A 25,058-nucleotide genomic window follows, 5' to 3' on the forward strand; every position below is an offset into this window, starting at 1 on the left:
CTTTTTAAAAATTTCTTTGTGATATAAACACATTATTAATATTCCTGCGTTAAAGAGTACACATAGTTTTATAGTCCTTTGGCCTAGTTTCAAATTGCTTTCCAGAATGGTTGATTCAGCTCATGTTCCACCAATAGAACATTAGTGTTACAGTGATCCCACATCCCTGCCAACATTTATCATTTATCTTTTCTATCATATTATCAAACTGGTAAATGTGAAATAGAACCTTAGAGTTATTTTAATTTGCATTTCTCTAATCAGTAGTGATTTAGAATATTTTGTTCCTATGACTAAAAATAGTTTTGATTTCTTTGTCTAAAAATCCTTTGACCAATTGTCAGTTGGGGAATGACTTATATTATAAATTTGATTTCCTTTTCTATCTAATTAGGAGATAAAGCATTTATCAGAAAGTTACTCTAAAATTTTCCTCTTCCGCCAAGTTTTTTACTTTCCTTCCAATCTTAGATGCATTTGAATTAGTTTGTGCACAAACTTTTTTTTTTTATTATAACTTTTTATTGACAGAATATATGCATGGGTAGTTTTTTACAACATTATCCCTTGCACTCACTTCTCTTCCGACTTTTCCCTTCCCTTCTGCAACCTCCTTTTTATAGTCCCCTAGTCACATGACTGAGAGTGTAGGAGTTTGAGCATGATCAGCATGATCAGAAAGGTGGTATTGCTCTTTGGAATTGCCTTGGATTATTGTACTGATTAGAGTAGCTAAGTCTTTTATAGTTGCAATTAAATTCTTGGCTTCTAATGCAGTATATTCCATTTTGCTGAAAAAGCATTTTTGTGATTTTCTTTTTAGCAAAATTTTTGGGAGAAATTTTGTAAATTAATTTTTTGCTTTAAAAACTCAAAACAAAACAATTAGGTCCTGGCAAAGCAGGGATTTTAAACCAAAGGAATAAATTGAAATTTCAGTAGAAATTAATAATAGTAAAAAGGTCTGTAACTCTAAGTGAGAATGTCATCATAGTTGGACCAGCTGTATTACTTCCTGAATATCACTTAGCAATTCTTCTTAGGATATAGCTTGCTTTTTGTAATGATTCCAAATGGCATAATTTCTGCTCATTGAAGATTTTTTCTTTAATCATTTCAACTTTTGAAATATATTTTACCAATTTATTTGTAACACTAATCACAATTGAACCCTAATAGATGAGGTAGTAATTTCTGAGTTTCTAGTCAAAATAGGCTAGTATCATTTTGAATAAATTATCTATGAAATTCTTAATTTTGGTATAAAATAAAAATATGAAATCCATTTTATGCAAGTTATTAAGAAAATAACTTAGTTTTTTGTTATATTATTTTAAAAAATGTTTTCAAAATTGTAAGCAGTCAGAAACTTTTTTTTCTTTTTTTGTATCTTTGCAATTGTTAGGGAAATTCCTCAAACCAAAGGTCCAAAGAAATTCCCAGAGAATAATACTTCTTATCTTGATCTGGAAGATCAATAAATCAAAAGGCAATTGCCTTTACATTGCCTTTTGATTACATTGCCAAAATCATTGCCATTACAATTATAATTTCCCTTCTGCCCATGTATACATTGTAATAATTTGCTTTTTTAAGTTTTCAATTGTGTTAAGAGAATTTTTGGCTTAATTTTCTTGCTACTGTTTACTTAAAATGAGCACTTAATTTTAACTAAAATCTGCAAAATCAACCTTTGAGATATCAACACTAAATCTAGTGTAGTTTTCTGTTTTACCTAATGTAGATCTTCCCTTTCTGCCTTATGTTGACATGTAAATCATTACCTTCCATATTTTTGTTCTTTGAAATTCCATTATACCTAAGATAAAAATCATTCAAGAGTCCATTATTAATTATTCTTGCCAATTACTGAATCAAAGATGAAGAAGTATTCTTAAAAGTTGCATTAAAAACATTTATCAGTGAGCTTAGAAGTTCAGTTTGAGTAACTTTAAATAGAATGTGAATGTATAAATAAAATGAGTTTAATAAAATTTTATAGAAAACTGGAGAGGAAGATAAGGAGAGGAAGATATGCACATCAGAAACAAATAACAGAAGGGGAAAATAAGGTGTCTGTAACAAGATGATCATGGAACCAGTTCATCAAACCTGGAGCTGAATTTCATGTTCTAAGGCTGATTTTGTAAATTTCAGTACTATTCATTGCTTGCTTTAAGCAAGCAAGCAAGCAAGCATCAGGAAGCTCAAGAAGACTAGTGCACAGTTTTTCTAAGTATAATGGAAACAGGAAGACTAAACCAAAAATTCTCTTGTCATGTAGTCATTCTACTTATGTAATCAAAATCTATATACTATAACTTAAAAGTAATGCTTGGGATTCAATGACTCTTTTGGTATATAATCAGTGCATTCTGAGCATAATAAAGTTCATATTTATTTATTTCTACTGTATCATTGGCAGAAGTATTTGAACAAGGGATCTCTGCACAATTTTTATTGCATAATTAGTAAATATTGATTTTTTTCCTCTCCCTACCTTCCCCCATTTAGTGAGAAAAGAAAAAAAAATAACCTTTTAACGAAGAAGTCTAGTTAAGCAAAAGAAAATTTTGCATGAATCATATCCAAATATATATATATGTGTGTGTGTGTGTGTGTGTGTGTGTATGTGTGCATATATATATATATATATATATAAAATATATATTATATATATATTTTATATATGTTATATTCTTCATCTTAAATCTAATACTTCTCTGGTAAAAAGTGGGTAAAGTGCTTCCCCATCACTTCTGTGGAATTGTGGTGTCATGGCCTTGATTAAAATTCTTAAGTCCTTCAAAGTTTTTTGTTTTTATGATCTTATTATTATATAAATTCTTTTCCTGGATCTGCTCAATTCCCTCTTCATCAATTCAATTGATTAACTTCTCAATTCTGGGAAACTTCTCAATTTCCTTTTCATCATATCTTATAGAATAATAGTATTCTATTATATATATGGAATATATTACATATATTCCATAATTTGTCCAACCACTTCTTGATTAGTGAGCTCAGTCCTTTTTCACTAAAAAAAATAATAGACCTTGGGCATTTTTCTTTAGTTGTCTCTCCTTTGGACTCCAGTTGGACTGTAGTTGGACTGCTTTGTCTCCTCCTCTCTACTGGGTTTCCTGGCTTCCTTTATTTATTTATTTTTGCTAAAGCTTACTAAAGCTTTTTAAATTTTCAAAACATATACATTTATAACTTTTCAACATTAACATTGGCAAAACTTTGTGTTCTAATTTTTCCCCACCTTCTTCCCACCCCTTCCCCTAGATGGCAAGTAATCTAATATATATTAAACATGATAAAAATATATATTAAATCTAATGTATGCATGCATATTTATGTAATTATCTTGCTGCAAAAAAAATCAAATTGGACTTCCTGGGGCAGAGCCAAGATGCTGGAGACAACACACCTTTCTTCTGACTTCCTAAAACCCTCAGACTAATTACAAATCCAGTCTCGGAATTAGCTTCAGACCGGCAGAACCCACAAATATTGGGAATGCAACAAATTACCAGCAGAAGATAATTTCAAAGATCGCCATTTCAATTTCAGATGGAAATGGGAGGGAGGGGAGCACAAACGCCAGTGCAGACAGCACAGAGTCCTGGGGCAGTGCAGAGTCCTCTAGTGGTTGCGGACTCCATGAGGAAGTACAGACACCATGTTGGGGAGAATCTACAGAGAGGAATCTACAACAGCAGTGTTGGCTACTCTGCCCTTGCTGCAAGCCAGTAGATCAGCAGAGAAGTTAGAAAACATACAACACAAACTCAAAAGTAAATAATGAATCCTGAAATGCCAGAGTCTCACTGGACCTGGCTACACCCAGCCAGAACTGAGACTGAATCATCATTGACCCAGTACATCCAGGCCCACTATAGAGGAAGCTGCTGCTTGTAGAGGAAGCTTGGAAAACCTCCCCTTCCCTAAAAGCAGACCTTAACATTTAAAAAAAATGAGTAAAAAAGTAAAGAGAACTCTGACAATAGACTGCTTCTGTGGTGAAAGAGAAGAACAGATATCAAATCCTGAGGAGACTAAAGGCAGATTGTTTCCAGATAAGGTGATATAACCTCATCCCCATCACACAAGGCTCTCTTAGAAGAAATTAAAAAGGATCTTAAAAGAGAGCTAGAAGAAAAATGGGGAAAGGAAATGAAAACTTGGAAAGAGGGTTTAGAAAAGGTATATAACTCATTAAAAGATAGATTTGACAAAATAGAAGAAGAAAACAACTCCCAGAAAAAAAACAGAATTTGTGAAACAGAAAAAGAAAATAACTCCTTAAAAAACAGAATTTGTGAAATGGAAAAAATTCCATAGAACAAAATAACATTAAAAAATTCAATTGGACAAATAGAAAAAAAATTAAAAAGTAAATGAAGAAAATAATTCACTAAAATTCAGAACTGAACAAATGGAAATGAGACAAGAATCAGTCAAGCAAAACAAAAAGAAAAGAAAAGAAAAAATAGAAAAAAAAGTAAAATACCTAATTACTTATTTGGGAAAACAACTCACCTGGAAAATAAATCTAGGAAAGACAATCTAAGCATTATTGGACTCCCTGAAATACATGATGAAAAAAAGAGCCTAGACACTCTTTTTCAGGAAATCATCAAAGAGAACCACCCAGATGTCATAGAAATAGAAGGTAAAATGACCATTGAAAAAAATTAACTGAACACATCCTGAAAGAGACCTTAAAAGTAAAATCCCAAGGAATATTGTGGCTAAATTTGAGAATTATTAGACCAAGGAAAAAATATTACAAGCAGTCAGAAAGAAACAATTCAAATACCGAGGAACAACAATAATGCTTAGTCAGGATCTAGCAGCTGCCTCCTTCCCCTTTCAGATTGAAATAGACCTTTTCTGGTCTGTTTCCTCCTCTAAATTCTCTGCCAGGCAGAGTCTGCACTGTCCCGGGACTCTGCATTTCCCGCACTGGTATTTGTACTCAGCAGGTTGCGCTGGCTACCTCTCTCCTGTTTCCAATTGAAACAGATCTTTTCTGGTGATCTTGAAATTATCTTCTGCTGATAATTTGTTTCACTCTTAATATTTATAGGTTCTGCTGGTCCTGAGGCTGGATTTCATAATTATTGTGAAGGCTGTAAAAAGAGAAACGTGTGTCATTTCAGTCATCTTGGCTCCATCCTGAAAGTCCTTCGCATTGTTTTGATTAATTCAAATTTATCCTGTATATCATTTGCATATAGCTGTTTGATTGTTTTCCCCCCCCCCCCCCATTAGACTGTGAACTCTTTGAGAGCTGGATCTGTTTTTTAATTTTTCTTTGTATCCCAGGTCTTTAGTGCAGTCCCTGACTCAGATTAGGCCTCAGCTTCAAGGATTTGACTCTTCCACTGGTTCTACAGATCCTCTCTGGAGGCAAAGGAATGCTGTTTTGACTGACTTGTTGATGACTTCTTTAACAAGAGGAAAATAATTAATTTTTCCACAATAGTATATAGCATGAAACTTGAGAAAAGTTAGATTAGATTTACAATGTTAAAGTGATCCAATTCAATTCCCCTTTACCTTTCAGGTTCCTTACATATTCCTACCTTCTGGCCTTCAACAGTTGGCTACTTCTGGCACCAATTACTTTATGCTATGACTGGCAGGTTGGAAGTATTCCTCTGATAGAGACCATATGGGATATACGAAATTTAGCCACCCTTCTCCTGGTTGTGGTGATGCTGTTTCTGATTCTACATTGCTTAACAGCATTTAAGGTAATTTTTTTTCAAGATTTAAGCATATTCTTTATGATGAATTTCAAGGTTGATGTGAAATAAAATGTTTGGAGTAAGGATAGGGGAATATTTTTCTGAAGTTAGATTGCTCTTTATTCTGTTATGCTTTTTCTTCTTCATAGTAACACACACATTTGTAAAAGTCCCCTTCCCAGGAATTAGAACTTAAGAATTTAAATAATTTAGATAGATTATAGTTGCATTAGGTATATCATTGGCATATCTTTAAAAATTATTGTTGTTAAAAAACTACTTCATTCTTATTTTGCAATAACATATGATAAAATGTTGCTAACCACGAAAAATAGTTACATGAAACAAATTACCATATCTCCAAGATATATGGTGTTCTATGACTGTAGTCTACCAACTTTCTCTATGAAGAAACATATGTTTTCTTAACCTTCTGTAATTAAGATTGTTACATTATTTGGAATCCTGATATCTAATAGTATTTTAAGTCAGTGATATTTTGAATTTATAGAGGCATAAAAAAAGAGAATTGATTAAATTTTCTTAATTCTTCTTTGCTATCAATAAATAGCAATGCTGATTAAATGAGCTATGTTGAGCTTTTTTTTTTTGAGAGGAATAACACAGCCTGTGCACAGAACTTATATATCTTAATGACATTTACTATAGCAAAGGATATTTTGTGCAGGCAAAGTCTCAAGAGGGTTCAAGATGAAGGTGATATGCATTTTAATTTGGGAGTTATTGGAGGAGTACAGGAACCTGTAGTCTCAAATCAACTCATGGCTGGGTGGCTCCTTCTCTCATGAGTAATGCAATACTACCAATGAGTCATTAATCTTCCCTTTTTATATAGAAAAGGTCCTATCTCTGATGTGTTAGTGATGTTCCATTTCTTGGGTTCCTAGGGTAATGATAGGTGAAAAGATAAGGCAAATCTAGGATTAGAATGCCACTCTTTGATTTCAGCCAAAATTTCTTAAAAAGAGGGTATAGAAATATATTTATCTATAGTCCTTGGAACTATGGAATAACAAACGATTCTTCTGTTTTGGTTGAGATGAGCATTATTTAGGAAACTTAAGGGTTTTTTTTTTTTTAACACTGGCAGTTTATTTTTTTTTGTTGTTGTTGTTGTTTTATTACAGGTTTTTATTTACAAAACATACGCATGGGTAATTTTTAAACACTGACCCTTGCAAAACCTTCTGTTTGAAAATTTTCCCTCTACCCCCTCCTCTAGATGGCAGGTATTCCAATACATGTTAAAATATATGTTAAGTCCAATATATATATATGTATATCTATATATCCATACAGTTATCTTGCTGCATAAGAAAAATCGGATCTAGGAAAAAAAAAACCTGAAAAGGAAAACAGAAATGCAAGCAAACAACAGAAAGAGTGAAAATGTTATGTTGTGTTCCACACACTCAGTTCCAACAGTCCTTGTAGATGGCTTTCTTCATTACCGAGGAATTGGAACTGTTTTGAATCAATTCATTGTTGAAGAGAGCCATGTCTATCAGAATTGATCAATATATCTTCTTGTTGCCATGAACAATGATCTCCTGGTTCTACTCGTTTCACTTAGCATCAGTGCATATAAGTCTTTCCAGGTCTCTCTGAAATCATTCTATTTGTCATTTCTTACAGAACAATAATTTAAATAATCCACAATTTTAGCAAACTTACTGTTGCAGGATACAAAATAAATAAATCCACATAAATCATCAGCATTTTTATATATCACTAACAAAATCCAACAGCAAGAGATACAAAGAGAAATTTCAACTAAAACGCTATTAAAGAGCAAAAATGTTTGTGGAAGCTAGAAACTAGAAACTGAATGCATGCTCATCAATGGGAGAATGGCTGAATAAATTATGGTATATGAATGTTATGGAATATTATTGTAATAATTTTTGCACATGTGGGTCCCTTTTCCTCCTCTCTGATCTCTTTGGGATATAATCCAATTAGAAACACTACTGGATCAAAGGGTATACACAGTTTAGTTGATTCTCTGGGGTTCTCTAAGTATATCATCATATCATCTGCAAAGAATGATAATTTGGTTTCCTCATTACCTACTCTTAATTCCTTTAATCTCTTTTTGATCTGTTATTGAATACTAATGGTGATAGTAGGTAACTTTGTTTTACTCTTGATTTTATTGGGAATGATTTCAGTTTATCACCATTACATATGATGCTTGATGATGGTTTTAAATAGATGCTACTATTTTAAGGAAAAATCCATTAATATGGTCAATTATACTAATAGTTTTCCAGCCCTGCATACCTGGTATAAATTTTATTTTGTCATAGAGTATTATCCTGGGGATGATTTCCTGTAATCTTTTTGCTAATATTTTATTTAAGATTTTTGCCTCAATGTTCATTAGGGAGATCGTTCTATAGTTTTCTCTTTCTGGTACCTGGTTTAGGTATCAGTACCATTTTTGTATCATAAAAGGAATTTGGTATTAGTCCTCCATTCTCCATTTTTTTCAAACAATTTATATAGTATTGGAGTTAATTATTCTTTAAATGTTTGGTAAAATTCGCTTATAAATCCATCTGGCCCTGGGGACTTTTTCTTAGGGAATTGATTAATGGCTTGTTCTATTTCTTTTTCTGAAATAGGAGTATTAAAGCAATTTACTTCTTCCTCTGTTAATCTGAGCATTCTATATTTTTGTATATATTCCTTCATTTCACATAGGTTGTCAAATTTATTGGCATAAAGTTGGGCAAAGTAACTTCTAATGCTGTAATTTCCTCTTCATTGGTGGAAAATTCTCCTTTTTTTATTTTTAAGACTAACAAATCTGATTTTCCTCTTTCCTTTTTCAAATCAAATTTACTAAAGTTTTATATATTTTATTGGTTTTTTTTTTCATAAAACCAACTCTTAGTTTTATTTATTTATTCAATAGTTTTTTACTTTCAATTTTATTAATCTCTCTTTTATTAGAATTTTAAGTTTGGTATTTGATAAGGGGTTTTTAATTTGCTCTTTTCTAGTTTTTTTTTAGTTGCAAGCTCAATTCATTGATCTTCTCTTTTTCTATTTTATGCACATAAGCATCTAGAGGTATAAAATTTCCCCTTATTGCTGCTTTGGTTGCATCCCACAAATTTTGGTATGTTGTCTCATTATTGTCATTCTCTTGGATTAAATTGTCTCTATGATTTGCTTTTTTATCCATTCATTCTTTAGGATGAGATTATTTAGTTTCTAATTACTTTTTGGTCTATTTCCCCTTGGCTTTTTATTGAATGTAATTTTTATTGCATTGTAATCTGAAAAAAATTTCATTTACTATTTCTGTCTTTCTGCATTTGATTTTGAGGTTTTTAGTCCTAATATATGGTCAATTTTTGTATAGGTTCCACGAACTGCCGAGAAGAAAGTGTAGTCCTTTCTATCTCCATTTAATTTTCTCCAAAAAGCTGTCATATTTAGTTTTTCTAGTGTTCTATTTATATCTTTTATTTCTTTCTTATATGGTTTATCTAGTTCTGAGAAAGCATGGTTGAGGTGTCCCACTACTATAGTTTTGCTGTCTGTTTCTTCTTGCAGCTCTCTTAACTTCTCCTTTAGGAATTTCCATGCTATATGATTTGGTGCACATATATTTAGTATGGATATTGCTTCATTATCTATGGTACCCTTTAACAAGATATAGTTTTGTTCCTTATCTCTTTAATTAGATCAATTTTTACTTTTGCTTGATCTGAGATCAGAATGGCTACCTCTGCTTTTTTTTACTTCACCTGTAGCATAATAGTTTCAGCTCCAGCTTTTTACCTTTACTCTGTATGTATCACTCTTTAAATATATTTATTCTAATCAACATGTTGTAATCCAGTCTCCTTTCTGTTTATGCTTTATGGGAAAGTTCACTCCGTTCACATTTACAGTTTTGTTTTTTTTTAACTTCAACTTTTACCTTTTTCTGGTACTATTCCTTTTTTATATTATAACAGTAAAATCAAATTATATATGCACTCTTTGTGTATACCCATAACAGAAGTACAGTTCTCAAGAGTTGTTTTTGCTTTTTTATGCTTCTCTTGAATTCTATATTTGTAGGCCAAATTTTTTTTTTGTTTTTTTAGCTCTGGTCTTTTCATCAGAAATACATGGAATCCACCTGTTTCATTCAATTACCATCTTCTTCCCTGGAAGAAAATGCTTATTTTAGCAGGGTAGTTTGTTCTTGGCTGCATTTCAAGTTCCTTTGCCTTTCAGTATATCAGATTCCAGGCCTTTTGATCCTTTAAGGTGGAATATGCTAGATCCTAGGTGATCCTTATTGTAATTTCTCGGTCTTTGAATTGTTTTTCTGGCTGCTTGTAATATTTTTCCCTTGGTCTGAAATTTAGCCACAATAATTTTGGAGTCTCTTTTAGGAGGTGTTTGGTGAATTCTTTCAATGGCTATTTTATCTTTTGATTCTATGACTTCAGGGCAGTTCTCTTTGATGAATTCCTGAAAAATAGTGTCTAGGTTCTTTTTTTTCATCATGGTTTTCATGGAGTACAATAAAACTTAGATTGTCTCTACTAGATCTATTTTTAGGTCAGTTGTTTTCCCAAGTAGGTATTTTACATTTTTATCTTTTTTTCTACACTTTTTTGGTGTTGCTTGACTGCTTATTGATGTCTCATCAAAGCATTAATTTGTTCAGTTCTGATTTTTAGTGAATTATTTTCTTCATTTACTTTTTTTAAACTTTGTTTTGTATTTGTCCAATTGAATTTTTAAATGAGTTGTTTTGTTCCATTTCACAAATTCTGTTTTTTAAGGAGTTATTTTCTTTTTCCACTTCACAAATTCTGTTTTTTAAGGAGTTATTTAACTTTTCCAATTCACAAATTTTATTTTTGGGGAGTTGTTTCCTTTTCCCTTTTTATCAAATATATCTTTTAATGAGTTATATGCTTTTTCCAAACCATCTTGCAGAGTTTTCCTTTCCTTTCCCCATTTTTCTTCTAGCTCTCTTTTGAGTTCCTTTTTAATTTCTTCTAAGAGAGCCTTGTGTAACAGGAACCAAGTTATATTACCCTTTGGGGGTTCATCTGGAGACAATCTGGTTTAGTCTCCTTAGGGTTTGAAATCTGTTCTTCTCTTTCGTCATAGAAGCTATTTATAATTAGAGTTTTCTTTGCCTTTTTACTCATTTAAAAAAATGTTGGGATCTGCTTTCCAAGTTTCCTCTACAGGTAGCAGCAAAGCAGCAGGGGCTGAGCTAAGATCGTGCTATTTCACTTCTGGTGCTGGATGGGTGTGGCCAGGTCCCATAAGACTCTGCTGCTTTGGGATTTACTCTTCACCTTTTTTGTTTTTGTTGAATGTTTTATAGCTTCTCTACTGATCTACTGGCTTGCAATCAGGGCAGAGTAGCCAACACTATGATAGAGTCCTTCCTGTAAATTTTCTATGCATGGAGTCTGTACCAACCTGCGTTGACCACAATCTGCCCTGCATCTGCACAGTGTGTGCTGGTATCCTGCCTGACCTCCCTCCATGCTGGAGCAAAACAGACCTTTTCTGGTGATCTTTGAAACACCTTCTCTTGTTAATTTGCTGTTCTCCCAATATTTGCAAATTCTGCTGATTTAGAATTAATTCAGAGACTCATTTTAGTAATTAGTTAAAGATTTAGGGAGAATTTTAGAAGTGTGTGTCCTCTCCACTGTTGGCTCTACCCACTCCTCCCTCCAAACTGTAAATTTTGAACTTTGAACTACTATACCTTTCATGGTAAATATGTAGTGTTGCCTATTTAACCCATTCCCAGTGTGAGCAGGTTTTCAGAACTATGAACCTCCTCTTTTTCTAATACCTCCATGACTACTCTCCCCTTGCACCTCATTTGTATAATACAATAGTTGAAATATGAAAATAAACTACAGATAAACAGGAAAATAAATAATTGGTAAAAAAAATCACCTATCCCAATTAAATTCTTTTTGTCTTTATATCTCGATTGCTGCCAAGGGAAATGGCCTTAAATTTTACTTTTGGGTGAAAAGATTATAAGTTCATTGATCACAGAATTTATAACTTTTCTTAGATACATTTTAAATGTATCTATTCTTTCTTTTCTAATGTTTTTAAATTTTTAGAAAATATAAATTAAAACAAAATAATAGCAAAAAAGGAAAATTAAAATGAAAAAACAAAAGAAAACAAAAACATAAAATTGTCTTGTGCCCAGCAGAACATCAGGGAGGATTCAAAATATGTAACATTAAATTTCCATTTCAAAAAAGCATATATAATAGAAGAACTTATTTTCATGAGTGTCAATCTTTTCTTTGCTTCTTTATAAGTTTTATTCTTTTTTTCACTTTTCATCCCCTCCACCTCCCCCAAGAACGCTATAGTTAAACACAGATATATTTAAATACACATACATAGATATATACATGTATATAATTGTATACATATATATTCATATCTATCCACAGATGCACATACATATATATCTATCAGTATACATACACATATATAGAATTATATATACATATATGTGTACATATACTCAGTCACATTTATACACATTTATCTCTATGTAAACATGCATCTGAAATATTAATATGACTGACATATAATGTAGATTGATTGAATCTTTATATTTGACTTTGTCTAAGATCAATGATAACTAGCCTTATTTTTGTTTCCTAATAAATTCTACTCCTGATCCTTGTAGTGTTATCATATGTCTTCTTTCCCATTCCTGCCAACTCTTCTATTTTAATTCTGCTCCTTAACTTACCTTGCTTTTACTTAATCTCTCCCACTTATGGATCCTTCCCTTGTCTTCTTTTCCCACTTTTTGTTTCCCCTTCTCACCATCTATCCCCTTTCTTTCTTTATACATTTTGGAGGGTGCTATACCTTTCATGGTAAATATGTAGTGTTGCCTATTTAACCCATTCCCAGTGTGAGCAGGTTTTCAGAACTATGAACCTCCTCTTTTTCTAATACCTCCATGACTACTTTCCCCTTGCACCTCATTTGTATAATACATTACTATTTTTACCTTTTTCCTAGACAGTTCTGCTTTTTAGTGTCAGATTATATTCAACATTACCCCAATCTTTCTTTGAGCTATACAATTACTGATGTTAATCTTAAACATATGGAATATATTGTTGTATAAAAACTATGAATAATTTTTCCATATTAAGTTCCTTGAAACTAATCTTTGATATTGGCTCTTATAAGTTCAATTTTCTATTGAGTTTGGATTTGGTTGAAAGTACCAAAAATTTACAAGTTCATTGATTGTCCATTTTTTTCATTCAATATTATGGATAATTTTGCTAGGTATTGTAAAGGGCAGAACTCTGGAGAAGTATACTTGAAACAAGGTGTTAACTCAATGGAATTGATAAGACAATGGTTATCTAGTTTAGCTTGGTGATTTATAGTTCTCTAGTTTAGTACATCTACTTAGTACTTAATATAGTTCTATAAGATTGACATCTGTGATGATATACTTATAATAGAGTACATAAGTGCCAACAAGGATTGGGAGACATTCTATCTCCCATCATTGTGGTGGCTGGCCTGTCCTTCATTTCTCCACTGAGAACAAGGCCTATCTGAAGGCCCCTCCAGAAAGCTAGCTGGGTTCCAGGTGAAGGAGATAATAAAGACTTTGGACTTTATTCCTGACTATTCTTGAGGTTATTACTCTACTAAAATGAAGGTTGGTCCCAAGACCTCCAGAAAGCTAACTAGGACATTACAGGATATGATCATTTAGTCCAAATTACCCATTTTATAGATGAGAAAACTGAAGTGGGCATGAGAGGAGAGGTGTGACGCCAAGATATCAGGGAAAAGGCAAGGACTTAGCTCTTTGAAATTCCCCTCCAAAGAACTTTAAGTAATGCCTCAAAACAGAAGAATCTATGGAAGGATGGAGTAAAAACAATTTTCCAGCTCAAGATAATTTAAAAGGCCAGCAAGAAAGTTTCATTACTCCAAGGTGGGAGTAGAGTTCAGTCCCTAGCAAGACACTTGCATCTCAGCAAGCTAGCAGCAGGCCTTTGGGGCAATTGCATCAATAATAGTGACTTCTAAGAACTCCAGAAATCATAAGGGGTCAGACAATTGGTCAAAAGGAGATTACAGAAGTCCCTTAGCTGGCAGAAGGTTTAGAACCCTGTTGTGTTGCCAGAATCGAGAAAGAGCTATCAATCTGTCAATCCTCTCCTTGTCTGGGCCGGGTGAAGTTTCCCGTGTTGGAAATGGATCCAGGTTGTAGTCGCAGAGTAAGAAGGAGGACTAGTACACCAGAGTTTATAGTCATAGGAGAGCCACAAGTAGAAAAGAGTTCTTATAGTCATTTACAGACCACAGCACAAACTAGAAAATATACTTTTCCTTAGCTCATACCACTTTGGCCAAACAGAAAACTCCATTGAACTAGCTCTGAAAGTACTGCCTAACCTTAAAAATAAACAAATGGCAATAACAATAGAAAATTTTATGGTGATAGAGGAGATCAAAATACTAACTCAGAGGAAGAAAACAAAATCAAAACTGCTTCATCCAAAGCATCAAAGAAAAATATAAATTGATCTCAGTGCCCAAAAGAACACCTGAGAGAGTACCAAAAGTATTTTAAAAATCAAATAAGTGAGCTAGGGGAAAATCTGGGAAAATAAATAAGAGTGATGCAAGATTGTCATAAAAAAAAAGAGTTGTTACTTGGTAAAGGAGGCACAAAAAATAACAAAGAAATTGGTACTTTAAGAAGCAGAAAAGGTCAGATAATAAAAGAAATACACAAATCCATTGTAGAAAAGGAATAGCCAATGAAAAAAGAGGTATAGTAATTCACTGAAGAAAAGGATTCTTTAAAAACTTAAGAATTGAAGATAATGGCTCCAAGAGATATCAAAAAAGAACAAAACAAATTCCAAAGAATGGAAAAATAGAAGCCCATATGAAATAGCTCATTTAAAAATATCTGACCTGGACAATAGAGAAAATGTAAGAATTATTGGATTACTTGAAAGCCGCTATAAGAAGGAACCTGGACATTTTATTTCAAGAAATTATGAAGGAAAGTTGTCTGATTAATATAGAACCAGAGGACAAAATAGAAATTGAAAGAATCCATTTGTCATTTCCTGAAAGAAATCCCAAAATAAAAACTCCTGGGAATATTATAGCCAAATTCCAGAGTTGCCAAGTCAAGGAAGTAATTTTGTAAGCAGTCAGAAAAACTATTCTGATATGGAGTTCACACATTCGCAGCATTACCTTAAAGAATTAAAGGTGTTGGAGAGGACAAAGGAGCTAGGATTACAATCAAGAATTACCTATCCCTTAAAAATGAGGGAATCTCTATCCATTAAAATACTTCAGGGGAAAAAATGGATATTCAATTAAGCATCCCTGATGAAAAAACCACAGCAGAAAAGAAAACTTGACTTTCACGTACAAGACTCAAGAGAAGCATAAGAAGGTAAGTAGGAAAGAGAAATCATAAGGTATTCAATTAGGTCAAGCTATTTATAGTTCTACATGGAAAAAACTATTTATGACTTCTAAGAACTTTACCTTTTTTTTTTTTTTTTTTTTTTTTTTGCTTTTTGGCTAATTATTTTTTCTCAGTATGATTAATATAGAAATGTGTTTTTCATGACTGCACATGAATAATGTCTGACAAATTTCCTGCCTTCTCAGTAAGGGGGTAGTGGAGGAGTTAAAGAAGAAAATTTGGAATTCAGAATATCTAATCTATTCCATTGATCTACCTCTTCATTTTAGCTAGAATTTATAGTACAATTTTAGGTTTGGAATGGCTGGGCTACTTTCCTATGCATTTTTTCATCAATTCCCTTGATAATCTTGAACTTTTGTTCTTCTTTATGAATTTTATTATTTTTTCTAGCTCTATGAAATAAATTTTTGGCAGTGTATGGTACTGAATAAATAAATTAACTTAGGTAGAATTATCATTTTTATTTTATTCATTCAACCTACTCATGAGGAGTCAATATTTTTCCAACTCTTTAGATATGACTTTATATAAAAACTGCTTTATAATTGTATTCACATAATTCCTGAGTTTGTGTTGGCAGGTAGACTCCCAGACATTTTATATTTGTCTACAATTATTTTAAAAGAAGTTTCTCTTTCCATTTCTTGCAGCTGGCCTTTATTGATGACATATAAAAATGCTGATGATTTGTGTGGGTTTATTTTATGTTCTGCAACTTTGCTAAAGTTACTGTTTCAAGTTTTCAAGTTTTTAGTTGCTTCTCTAGGATTCTCTAAATGTACATCATATAATCTTCATCATTGTTTTGTTTCTTCATTCCCTAGTCTAATTCCTTCAATTTCTTTTTCTTCTCTTATGGCTAAAGCTAATAATCTGAGTACAATATTGAATAATAGTGGTGATACTTGGCATTTTTGTTTCATCCCTGATGTTATTGGGAATGCTTCCAAGCTTATCCCCATTACATATAATGCTTGATGAAGATTTTTGATAGTTGTTGCTTATCATTTTAAGGAAAACGCCACTTATTCTTATGCTCTCTAGTGTTTTTTTTAATAGGAATAGATGCTGTTATTTTGTCAAAAGCCTTTTCTGTATCTTTTGAGATAATTTTATGATTTTTGTTAGTTTCTAATTTTCCTAATATCCCTGAATTCTTGATATAAATCCCACTTGGTCATAATATATTATCCTGGTGATATATTTTTGTAATATCTTTGCTAATATTTTATTAAAAATTTGCAACAAAAATGTTTGTGGCAGCCCTTTTTGCAGTGGCAAGAAACTGAAAACTGAGTGCAATACCCAACAGTTAGACAATGGCTGAATAAGTTATGGTATATAAATGTTATGGAATGTTAATGTTCTATAAGAAACAATCAACAGGATGATTTTAGAGAGGCCTGGGGAGAAGACTTACATGAACTGATGCAAAGTGAAATGTGCAGAACCAAGAAATCATTGTACACATCAATAACAAGATTATGCGATGATCAATTCTGATGGGCATTGCTCTTTCAAAAAACGAGGCGATTCAGATCAATTCCAATATTTTGTGACGAAGAGAGTCATCTACACTGAGAGAGGACTATGGAAACTGAGTGTGGACCACAACATAGCATTTTCATTCTTTCTGTTGATATTTGCTTGCATTTTGTTTTCTTTCTGTTTGAAAAATTATCCATACATATGTTTTGTACATAAAAAGCTTTAATAGAAAATTTAAAAAATTGCATTAGGGAATTATTAATTAGGGAAAGTAGTGTATAATTTTCTTTATCTCTTTTGGCTCTTACTGGTTTAGATACCAGCACTATCTCTGTGTCATAAAAGGAATTTGTCAAGCCTCCTTTTCCACCTATTTCCCCACATAGTTTATATAGTATTGGAACTAATTGTTTGGTAGAATTCACTTGTTTTTCTTAGGGAGTTTATTGATATTTTGTCCAATTTTTTTTTCTAAAATGGGAATATTGTAAGTATTTTATTTCCTCTGTTAATCTGGGCAATCTATATTTTTGTAAATATTCATCCACTTCAATTAAATTTATCGGCATTTGGTTGGGCAAAATAGCTTCCAATTTACTGCTTTAATTTCTTCTTCATTGGTGGTGAGTTCATCCTTGTTATTTTTGGCACTGGTAATTTGACTTTATTATTTTCTTTTTGTAATCAAATTAACCAAAAGTTTATTTTATTGATTTTTTACATGAAACTTATGCTTAGTTTTATTTCTAATTCAATCATTTTCTTACTTTCAATTTTATTAATCTCTCCTTTGACTTTCAGAATTTCTAATATTGGTACTTAATTGGTGGCATTTAATTTGTTCTTTTTCTAGTTTTTTTTAGTTGCACACTAACTCATTGATCTTCTCTTTCTCTATTTTATTCATGTAAGCATTTAGAGATATAAAATACCTCCTAAAATGGCTTTGACTGCATCCCATAAATTTTGGTATGTTGTCTTTTATAGTCATTTTCTTGGATAAAATTAGTGAAGTTTCTATGAATTGTTGTTTGACCCACTCATTTTTTAGGATTAGATTATTTTGTTTCCAATTAATTTTAGTATGTTTTTTCATGGCCTTTTATTGCATATAATTTTTATTGCATCATGATCTGAAAAGTATACATTTACGATTTCTACCTTTTCTGCATTTGATTGGGAGATTTTTATGCTCTAATATGTGGTCAATTTTTCTTTGGGTATCATATACCCACTGAGATTCCCATTTAGTTTTTGCCAGAGGTCTATCTCATGTAACTTTTCTAAAATTCTGTTTACTTCCTTAACTTCTTTCTTGTTTGTTATGTAGTTAGATTTATTTAATTCTGAGAGAGGGAGGTTTCAATCTCCTGCTACTATAGTTTTGCTGTCTATTTCTTCCTGTAGCTTACTTAAGAATTTGGGTGCTATACCACTTGGTGTGTGTATTACTTCATTGTCAGTGGTCCCCTATAGCAAAATGTAGTTTCTTTCTTTATCTTTTCTGATTAGATCTATTTTTGCTTTTGTTTTGTCTGAGATCAGAATCTTTACCCCTCCTTTTTTTTTTTTTTTTTTTTTTTACTTCAGCTGAAGTACAATATATTCTGCTTCAACCTCTTTATTCTTCAAGCTTCTTTATTCTGTGTATATCTTTCTGCTTCAAAAGTGTTTCTTGTAAAGAACATTTTAATTTTTAATGTGATTTTTAATCTATTCTGCTATGCACTTTTATTTTATGGGAGATTTTATCACATTCACAGTTATGATTACTTATTGTATATTTCCCTCCATTATATTTCCCCCCATTTTTACTTTTCTCTCTCCGTTTACCCTGTCCCTCCTCACCAGTGTTTTACTTTTGATCTCCTATGTCCTTCAGTCTACCCTTCCTTCTGTCAGCCCCACATTTTTCCCCTTCCCCCTTCTACTTTTTCTCTCCCTTCTATCAGCCCCCTTTCTATTTTCTTTCTCCTTCTACTTCCCTGTAGGGTAAAATTAATTTCTGTAATCAATTAAGTGTGTATGTTATTCTTTCTTTGAGTCTAATCTGATAAGATTAAGTTTCAAACAGTGATCATAATCCCTTTTCCCTGTACTGTAATAGATGCTTTGCTCCTCTTCATGTGATATAATTTGCCTCTTTTTTTCCCTTCTCTTACTACAATTCTTTTTCTACTCCTTAAATTTTTTTTATATCTCCATATTAAAGTCAACTTATACTCACAACTTCTGTCTTTGTAAACCTCTTCTAACTGCCCTTATAAAGATACAATTCTTAAGAGTTAGCAGTTTCATCTTCTCATGTAGGGATATAAACAGTCTAATCTTTAAATAACAGGTTTTTTTTTTCCTTTTTCTATTTATCTTTTTATGCTTCTTTTGAATCTTGTATTCAGTGACTGAATTTTCTGGTTAGTTCTTATCTTTTCATCTGAAATAATTCAAAGTCCCCTATTTTATTAAATGTGCCATCTATTCCCCTGAAAGATTATGCTCAGTTGGGTTGTTGATTCTTGATTGTAGTCCAAGTTCGCCTTCTAGAATATCATATTCCAGGCCTTCTGATCCTTTAGTGTAGAAACTTCTGAGTCCTGGGTAATGCTGACAGTATCTTCTTGATATTTGAATTATTCCTTTCTGGCTGCTTATGGTATTTTTAATTTGACTTGATAATTATGAAATTAAGCCATAATATTCCTCACAGTTTTCATTTTGGGTTTCTTTTCAGGAGGTAATCAGTGGATTCTTTCAATGACAATTTGACCCTCTGGTTCTCAGATATTAGGGCAGTTTTCTTTGATGATTTATTAGAAAGATACTGTCTAAACTCTTTTCTTGATCATGGTTTTTAGGTAGTTTAGTAATTCTTAAATTATCTCTCCTGGATTTATATATCAGGTCACTTATTTTTCCAATGAAGTATTTGTCATTTTCTTCAATTTTTTCATTTTTTCAAATTTTGTTTGATTCTCACAGTCATTAGCTTACACTTGTCCAGTTCTCATTTTTAATGAACTATTTTCTTAAATTAGCTTTTTTTATTTACTTCCTTTTCTATCTGGCCAATTCTACTTTTAAAGGAATTAGTTTTTTTTCTGCATATTTTTCTTACTTTGCCAAATCTATTTTTTCAGAGTTATATTCTTCAGGTTTTTTTTTTCCCTTGCTTCCTTTTCCAAGTTGTTGACTCTCTTGTCATAATTCTCCTGTCTAATTCTCATTTTTCTTTCCATTTTTTCCTTCTTCGTCTCCTACTTGATTTAAAAAATCCTTTTTGAGCTCTTCCTAGAGGAATTTTTGACTTGAGACCAATTTCTGTTTTCTTTCAAAGTTTAACCTATAGGCATTTTGCCATTATTGTCCTTTTCTGAGCTTCTGTTCTGATCTTCACTGTCATTACAATAGATTTCTAGTGACCAAGAGTCTTTTTGTATTTTTGGTCATTTTATTTTATTTTATTTATTTTATTTTTTCTTTTAATATTTTAATAGTTTTTATTTACCAGATATATGCTTGGGTAATTTTACAACATTGACAATTGCAAAACCTTTTGTTCTAATTTTCCCCTCCTTCCCCTCTCCCAGATGGCAGGTTGACCATAAAGGCAATTTCTTTTTTTTTTATTTTTTTTATTTTTTTAATAATATTATCCCTTGTATTCATTTTTCCAAATTATCCCCCCCTCCCTCTATTCCCTCCCCCCGATGACAGGCAATCCCATACATTTTACATGTGTTACAATATAGTCTAGATACAATACATGTGTGTGAATATCATTTTCTTGTTGCACAATAAACTTTAGATTCCGAAGGTACATGTAACCTGGGCAGACAGATATTAGTGCTAACAGTTTACATTCACTTCCCAGTGTTTCTTCTCTGGGTGTAGCTACCTCTGTCCATCATTGATCAACTGGAAGTGAGTTGGTTTTTCTTTATGTTGAAGATTTCCACTTCCATCAGAATACATCCTCATACAGTATTGTTGTTGAAGTGTACAGTGATCTTCTGGTTCTGCTCATTTCACTCAGCATCAGTTGATTTAAGTCTCTCCAGGCCTCTCTGTATTCCTCCTGCTGGTCATTTCTTACAGAGCAATAATATTCCATAACCTTCATATACCATAATTTACCCAACCATTCTCCAACTGATGGACATCCATTCATCTTCCAGTTTCTTGCTACTACAAAAAGAGCTGCCACAAACATTTTGGCACATATATGTCTCTTTCCGCTCTTTAGTATTTCTTTGGGATATAAGCCCGGTAGTAGCGCTGCTGGGTCAAAGGGTATGCACAGTTTGATAACTTTTTGGTATTTTTGGTCATTTTAAAAGTTGTGTTCTACTCATAGGCCCTAGGAGACACTGACCTAGCTTCTTTTGCTGGGGCAAAGGGGCCTAGCCTAGGTCACTGACTTTCCATGGTGGGGCTAGAGACACAGATGGCTTGCTCAGTACACTGGTTTGGCTTAGCCCAATGACATCTGTGTGGTGTTGGGGTAAAATGCTCACAATTTGCCTTCTGTGCTGGGGCTGGAGGCCTTACAGCTGGTCTGCTTAACCAGTACTGAGCGCTGCTGATCTGTCCTGCAGCTAAGAGCTTCCATCTAGATTGTCTGCACTGTGCTGTATTTCTCTTTAACTCAAGTGAGACAGACCTTTCCTGAACTCCCTCCAGGCTATCTTAAGCCAGAAAATTGTTTTAGTCTGTCTTTTTGTGGGTTCTTTTATTCTAGCATCCATTTAGAGGCTTCATTTAGCATCATTTCCAAGGGAAACTGGGGAGAGTGCAGGCAACTTCCTGGCTTCTCTTTGCCATCTTGACTCCTTCTCCCTTGCATGTGTTTAACTTCCTAAAATCAGGCCATTGTAAAACTTTTGGTGTAATAGTAGCTTGCTTACACAACTCAAAAAGCAGCTTCCCATGAAAGAGAGAAGCTGCTGGACACATAAGGGATTTACAAATAGATTTCAAAGGGTCTGTTAATATGAATGGGAAAATAATTACATCTTACATTCTAATTCAGATTTAAAAGTTCCTTCAGCTATTTAAAAATGTTTTGAGAATTGGTCCATAGATTGCCTAACATGTTTTTGACACAAAAGAGGTTAACTTCTATAGAGGAAGTTAAATATATTTGGAAATTAACTAGTTCTTTCAAGTTCTATAGTTATTAATTAAAGAGAGAGTATATAGTTAGTATATCCAATGAGTAGCTATTCACTTAGCTGATGTGATCCAGTGTATACATTTCAAATGATTTTGCTTTTCTCTTCTAATAGTTGATATATGAATTTAGATGGTGTACCCTTTTTTTTTTTTATCCTAGATCAATAAAAGTCTTAAAACTTTTGAGCTGAAATGCTATGTTTTAGTTCCACAAAGATGCATCATCTATTAAGAATTATTTGTATACCTTCCTATATGAGAAAATAAGTCAAAACCTTTGTTTACAGTTGTTTGTGTTGGAATGCTTTGTATAAATTTTGTTGATATTTGAAGATAAAAGCTGTCATATTTTGTCCATCAATTTTCTCTCCAACTTTTTTCTCAAGTACAATAAGTATACGTTACATGATACAGACAGCAATTTAAAGACTGGCTATGTCCTTTGTTCTTGGTGAATTTTCAAATGAACTAATTTGCTCTGGACATTTGTGATTATTAAAATTACATTGTTGGATTGTGTATATGGTAGCAATAAAAGGCATTTAGCCAAGGAAAGCTAATTATCCTTTTTTTTCTCTTCTGAATATTTAATGTGTATGCTCCCAGAGCACGGTAGTGGTTCATCTTTATTAGTTTCACAGGGGTAGTTCTGGTCTTGATATGTTAGCTTACCAAAAATTTTTTTTAAATGACATACAAAAAATGTAAAGGATGGTTGAGCAAAAGATTTTACCCTCACTCCTATAGAATCCCTGGAAAGATTTAGTTGTCCAGCTTGCACATTAATGCTGCCACCTGATGTGATAGTGACTTTAAAAGTCAGTGCATACAAGTTTAAAATCGAAGTTTCAACAATTCCTTTAAAACCAGTAATTCCTTAAAGTAAATAAAAGATATTTTATGCCAAAAAATAAATAAATGACATAAATCAGGAAAATAGCCATTATGAATTTATATGTGAGTTGAGTTTATGTTATTGCTTCTATTTGTTATTGTTTTTCACTGACTGTATATTCCAGTATACATCAATAATTTTCATTTATGAATATTGAATGTGTCTGGATTGCAATTTGGAATTATGCCCAAAGGTCTATCAATCTGGGCATTCTTTTTGATCCAGCAGTGTCTCTACTGGGTCTATATCCCAAAGAGATTGTAAAACAGGGAAAAGAACCCACATATGCAAAAATGTAGCAGCCTTTTTTGTAGTGTCAAGAAACTGGAAACTGAGTGGATGTCCATCACTTGGGAAATGATTGAATAACTCATGGTATATGAATGTTATGGAATATTATTGTTCTGTAAGAAATGACCAACAGGATGAATACAGAGTGGCTTGGAGAGACTTACATGAACTTATGCTAAATGAAATGAGTAGAATCAGGAGAACATTTTAATAGTGGCAACAAAATTACATGATGATCAATTGTAATGGACTTGGCTCTTTTTAATGAGGAGGTAATTTAGGCCGATTTCAATAGACTTGTGATGGAGAGAGCTATCTGCAACTAGAAAGAGGACTGTGGGGATTGAATGTGGATCACAATCTAATATTTTCACTTTTTTGTTGTTGTTTGCTTACTTTTTTCCCCCCTCACTTTTTGATCTGATTTTTCTTGTATAGCATAATAATAGTAAAAATAAGAATTGCCCAGGTTTAACATATATTGGATTGCTTGCTGTCTAGGGGAAGAGGTAGGGGGAAAGGAAGAAGAAAAACTTGGAATACAGAGTTTTGCAAGGGTGAATGTTGAAAACTATCTTTGCATGTATTTTAAAGTTAAAGGCTATTATAAAAATAAAAAAATAAAAAATGAATATTTCATGTGGGAATGCATTTCATTATTCTCCCAATTAGTAGAAATAATAAATTTTCTAAAGTGGTCTCATGCATTCAGATTCACATTACTTAAAGTTAAAATAAGAATTATAATTAGTTTTAGCTCAATTTGAAATATGTAACGTAATTGAATAATGTAACCAATTGAGACCTAATTATATATTCTTATGGGTTGTCCTGATATTTTACTACTTTACAAATATTTCTCCTAGTGGCATTCACATGATTCATTTTCAAGTGAAGACATTGAGGTGCAGATTTACTTAATGATAATTATGAGAATGTACATTGGAGGTGAATTTTACCTCTTTTACATGATAGAGGTAACAATTTAAACAAACTGGACTGAGTCCTGTGTTCTTGGTGGATTGATTGTATATTTAAGGATGATGCGACTTCCGGCCAAGATGGTGGCATGGAGGCAGACAGCTGCTTGAGCTCCTCGTTTTCTCTCAGAACTTACTTCATGACAAGCCTCAGACTTAATGCTTGACCCAGAAAGAAATCCACAAATACTCACCAAGAGAAGACATCCTTGAAAGTCGCCAGAAAAGGTCTGTGTTTGCTCGGGGGAGGGTCAATCAGACTGGGCGCAGACTGAGGGCAGGCAAGCCAGAGTGAGACAGGCAGCTCACACAGCTCAGACCAGAGGGGGAGGGGTACGATCTCTGCCGTTTCTGCGAAAAGACTTTTTCCCCAGTGTGGATACTCCATTTTGGCAGCAAGCCAGGAGCAGCAGAGAGGGTGTAAACACCGGAGGTGAAGATTAAAACCCCAAAAAGCCACCGTCTCTCAGAACCCGGCCACCCCCAACCCCCATCTGGACTGACTCAGCACGTTCTCAGAGCCTCAGAGCGCAGACTCAGTACAGTCATTGCTGTGGCTCTCTGCTGCCCAATTAATACCATCCAGCATCCCCTGCAAAACAGACCAATTGTTTCTCTTGTCAATTTGTTTTCTTCGATTCCTCTGACAAAATGAACAAAAAATTCAAAAGGGCTCTAACCATTGACAGCTTTTGTATGGAGAGACAGCAGACTTCAAACACTGAGGAGACTAAAAACAGACTGTCCCCAGAGGAATCCCCTAAGAGGGATATGAGTTGCTCCTCAATACAAAAAAATCTCATAGAGGAAATCAAAAAGGCTCTCACAAGAGAGCTGGAAGAGAAATGGGAAAAGGAAAGGGAAGCTTGGCAAGAGAGCCTGGAGAAGTCATCCCATGCATTCAAAGACAGAGTGGATAAAGAAATCAA

The 25,058-nt window shown here is 33.0% G+C and overlaps 1 protein-coding gene across 6 annotated transcripts in view; it reads left to right on the plus strand.

Annotated features, from left to right (window-relative positions):
• TMTC1 (transmembrane O-mannosyltransferase targeting cadherins 1) overlaps positions 1-25,058 on the plus strand; it is a 318,149-nt gene that overhangs the window by 110,826 nt on the left and 182,265 nt on the right. For all 6 annotated transcript variants that reach the window (XM_074270648.1, XM_074270645.1, XM_074270646.1 and 3 more), the window contains one exon: positions 5,579-5,768. In XM_074270648.1, coding sequence (XP_074126749.1) covers positions 5,579-5,768 — 190 coding nt within the window. The remainder of the gene's footprint in view (positions 1-5,578; positions 5,769-25,058) is intronic.

Source organism: Sminthopsis crassicaudata, chromosome 5, assembly GCF_048593235.1.
Source record: "Sminthopsis crassicaudata isolate SCR6 chromosome 5, ASM4859323v1, whole genome shotgun sequence".
Lineage (NCBI taxonomy): Eukaryota > Metazoa > Chordata > Mammalia > Dasyuromorphia > Dasyuridae > Sminthopsis > Sminthopsis crassicaudata.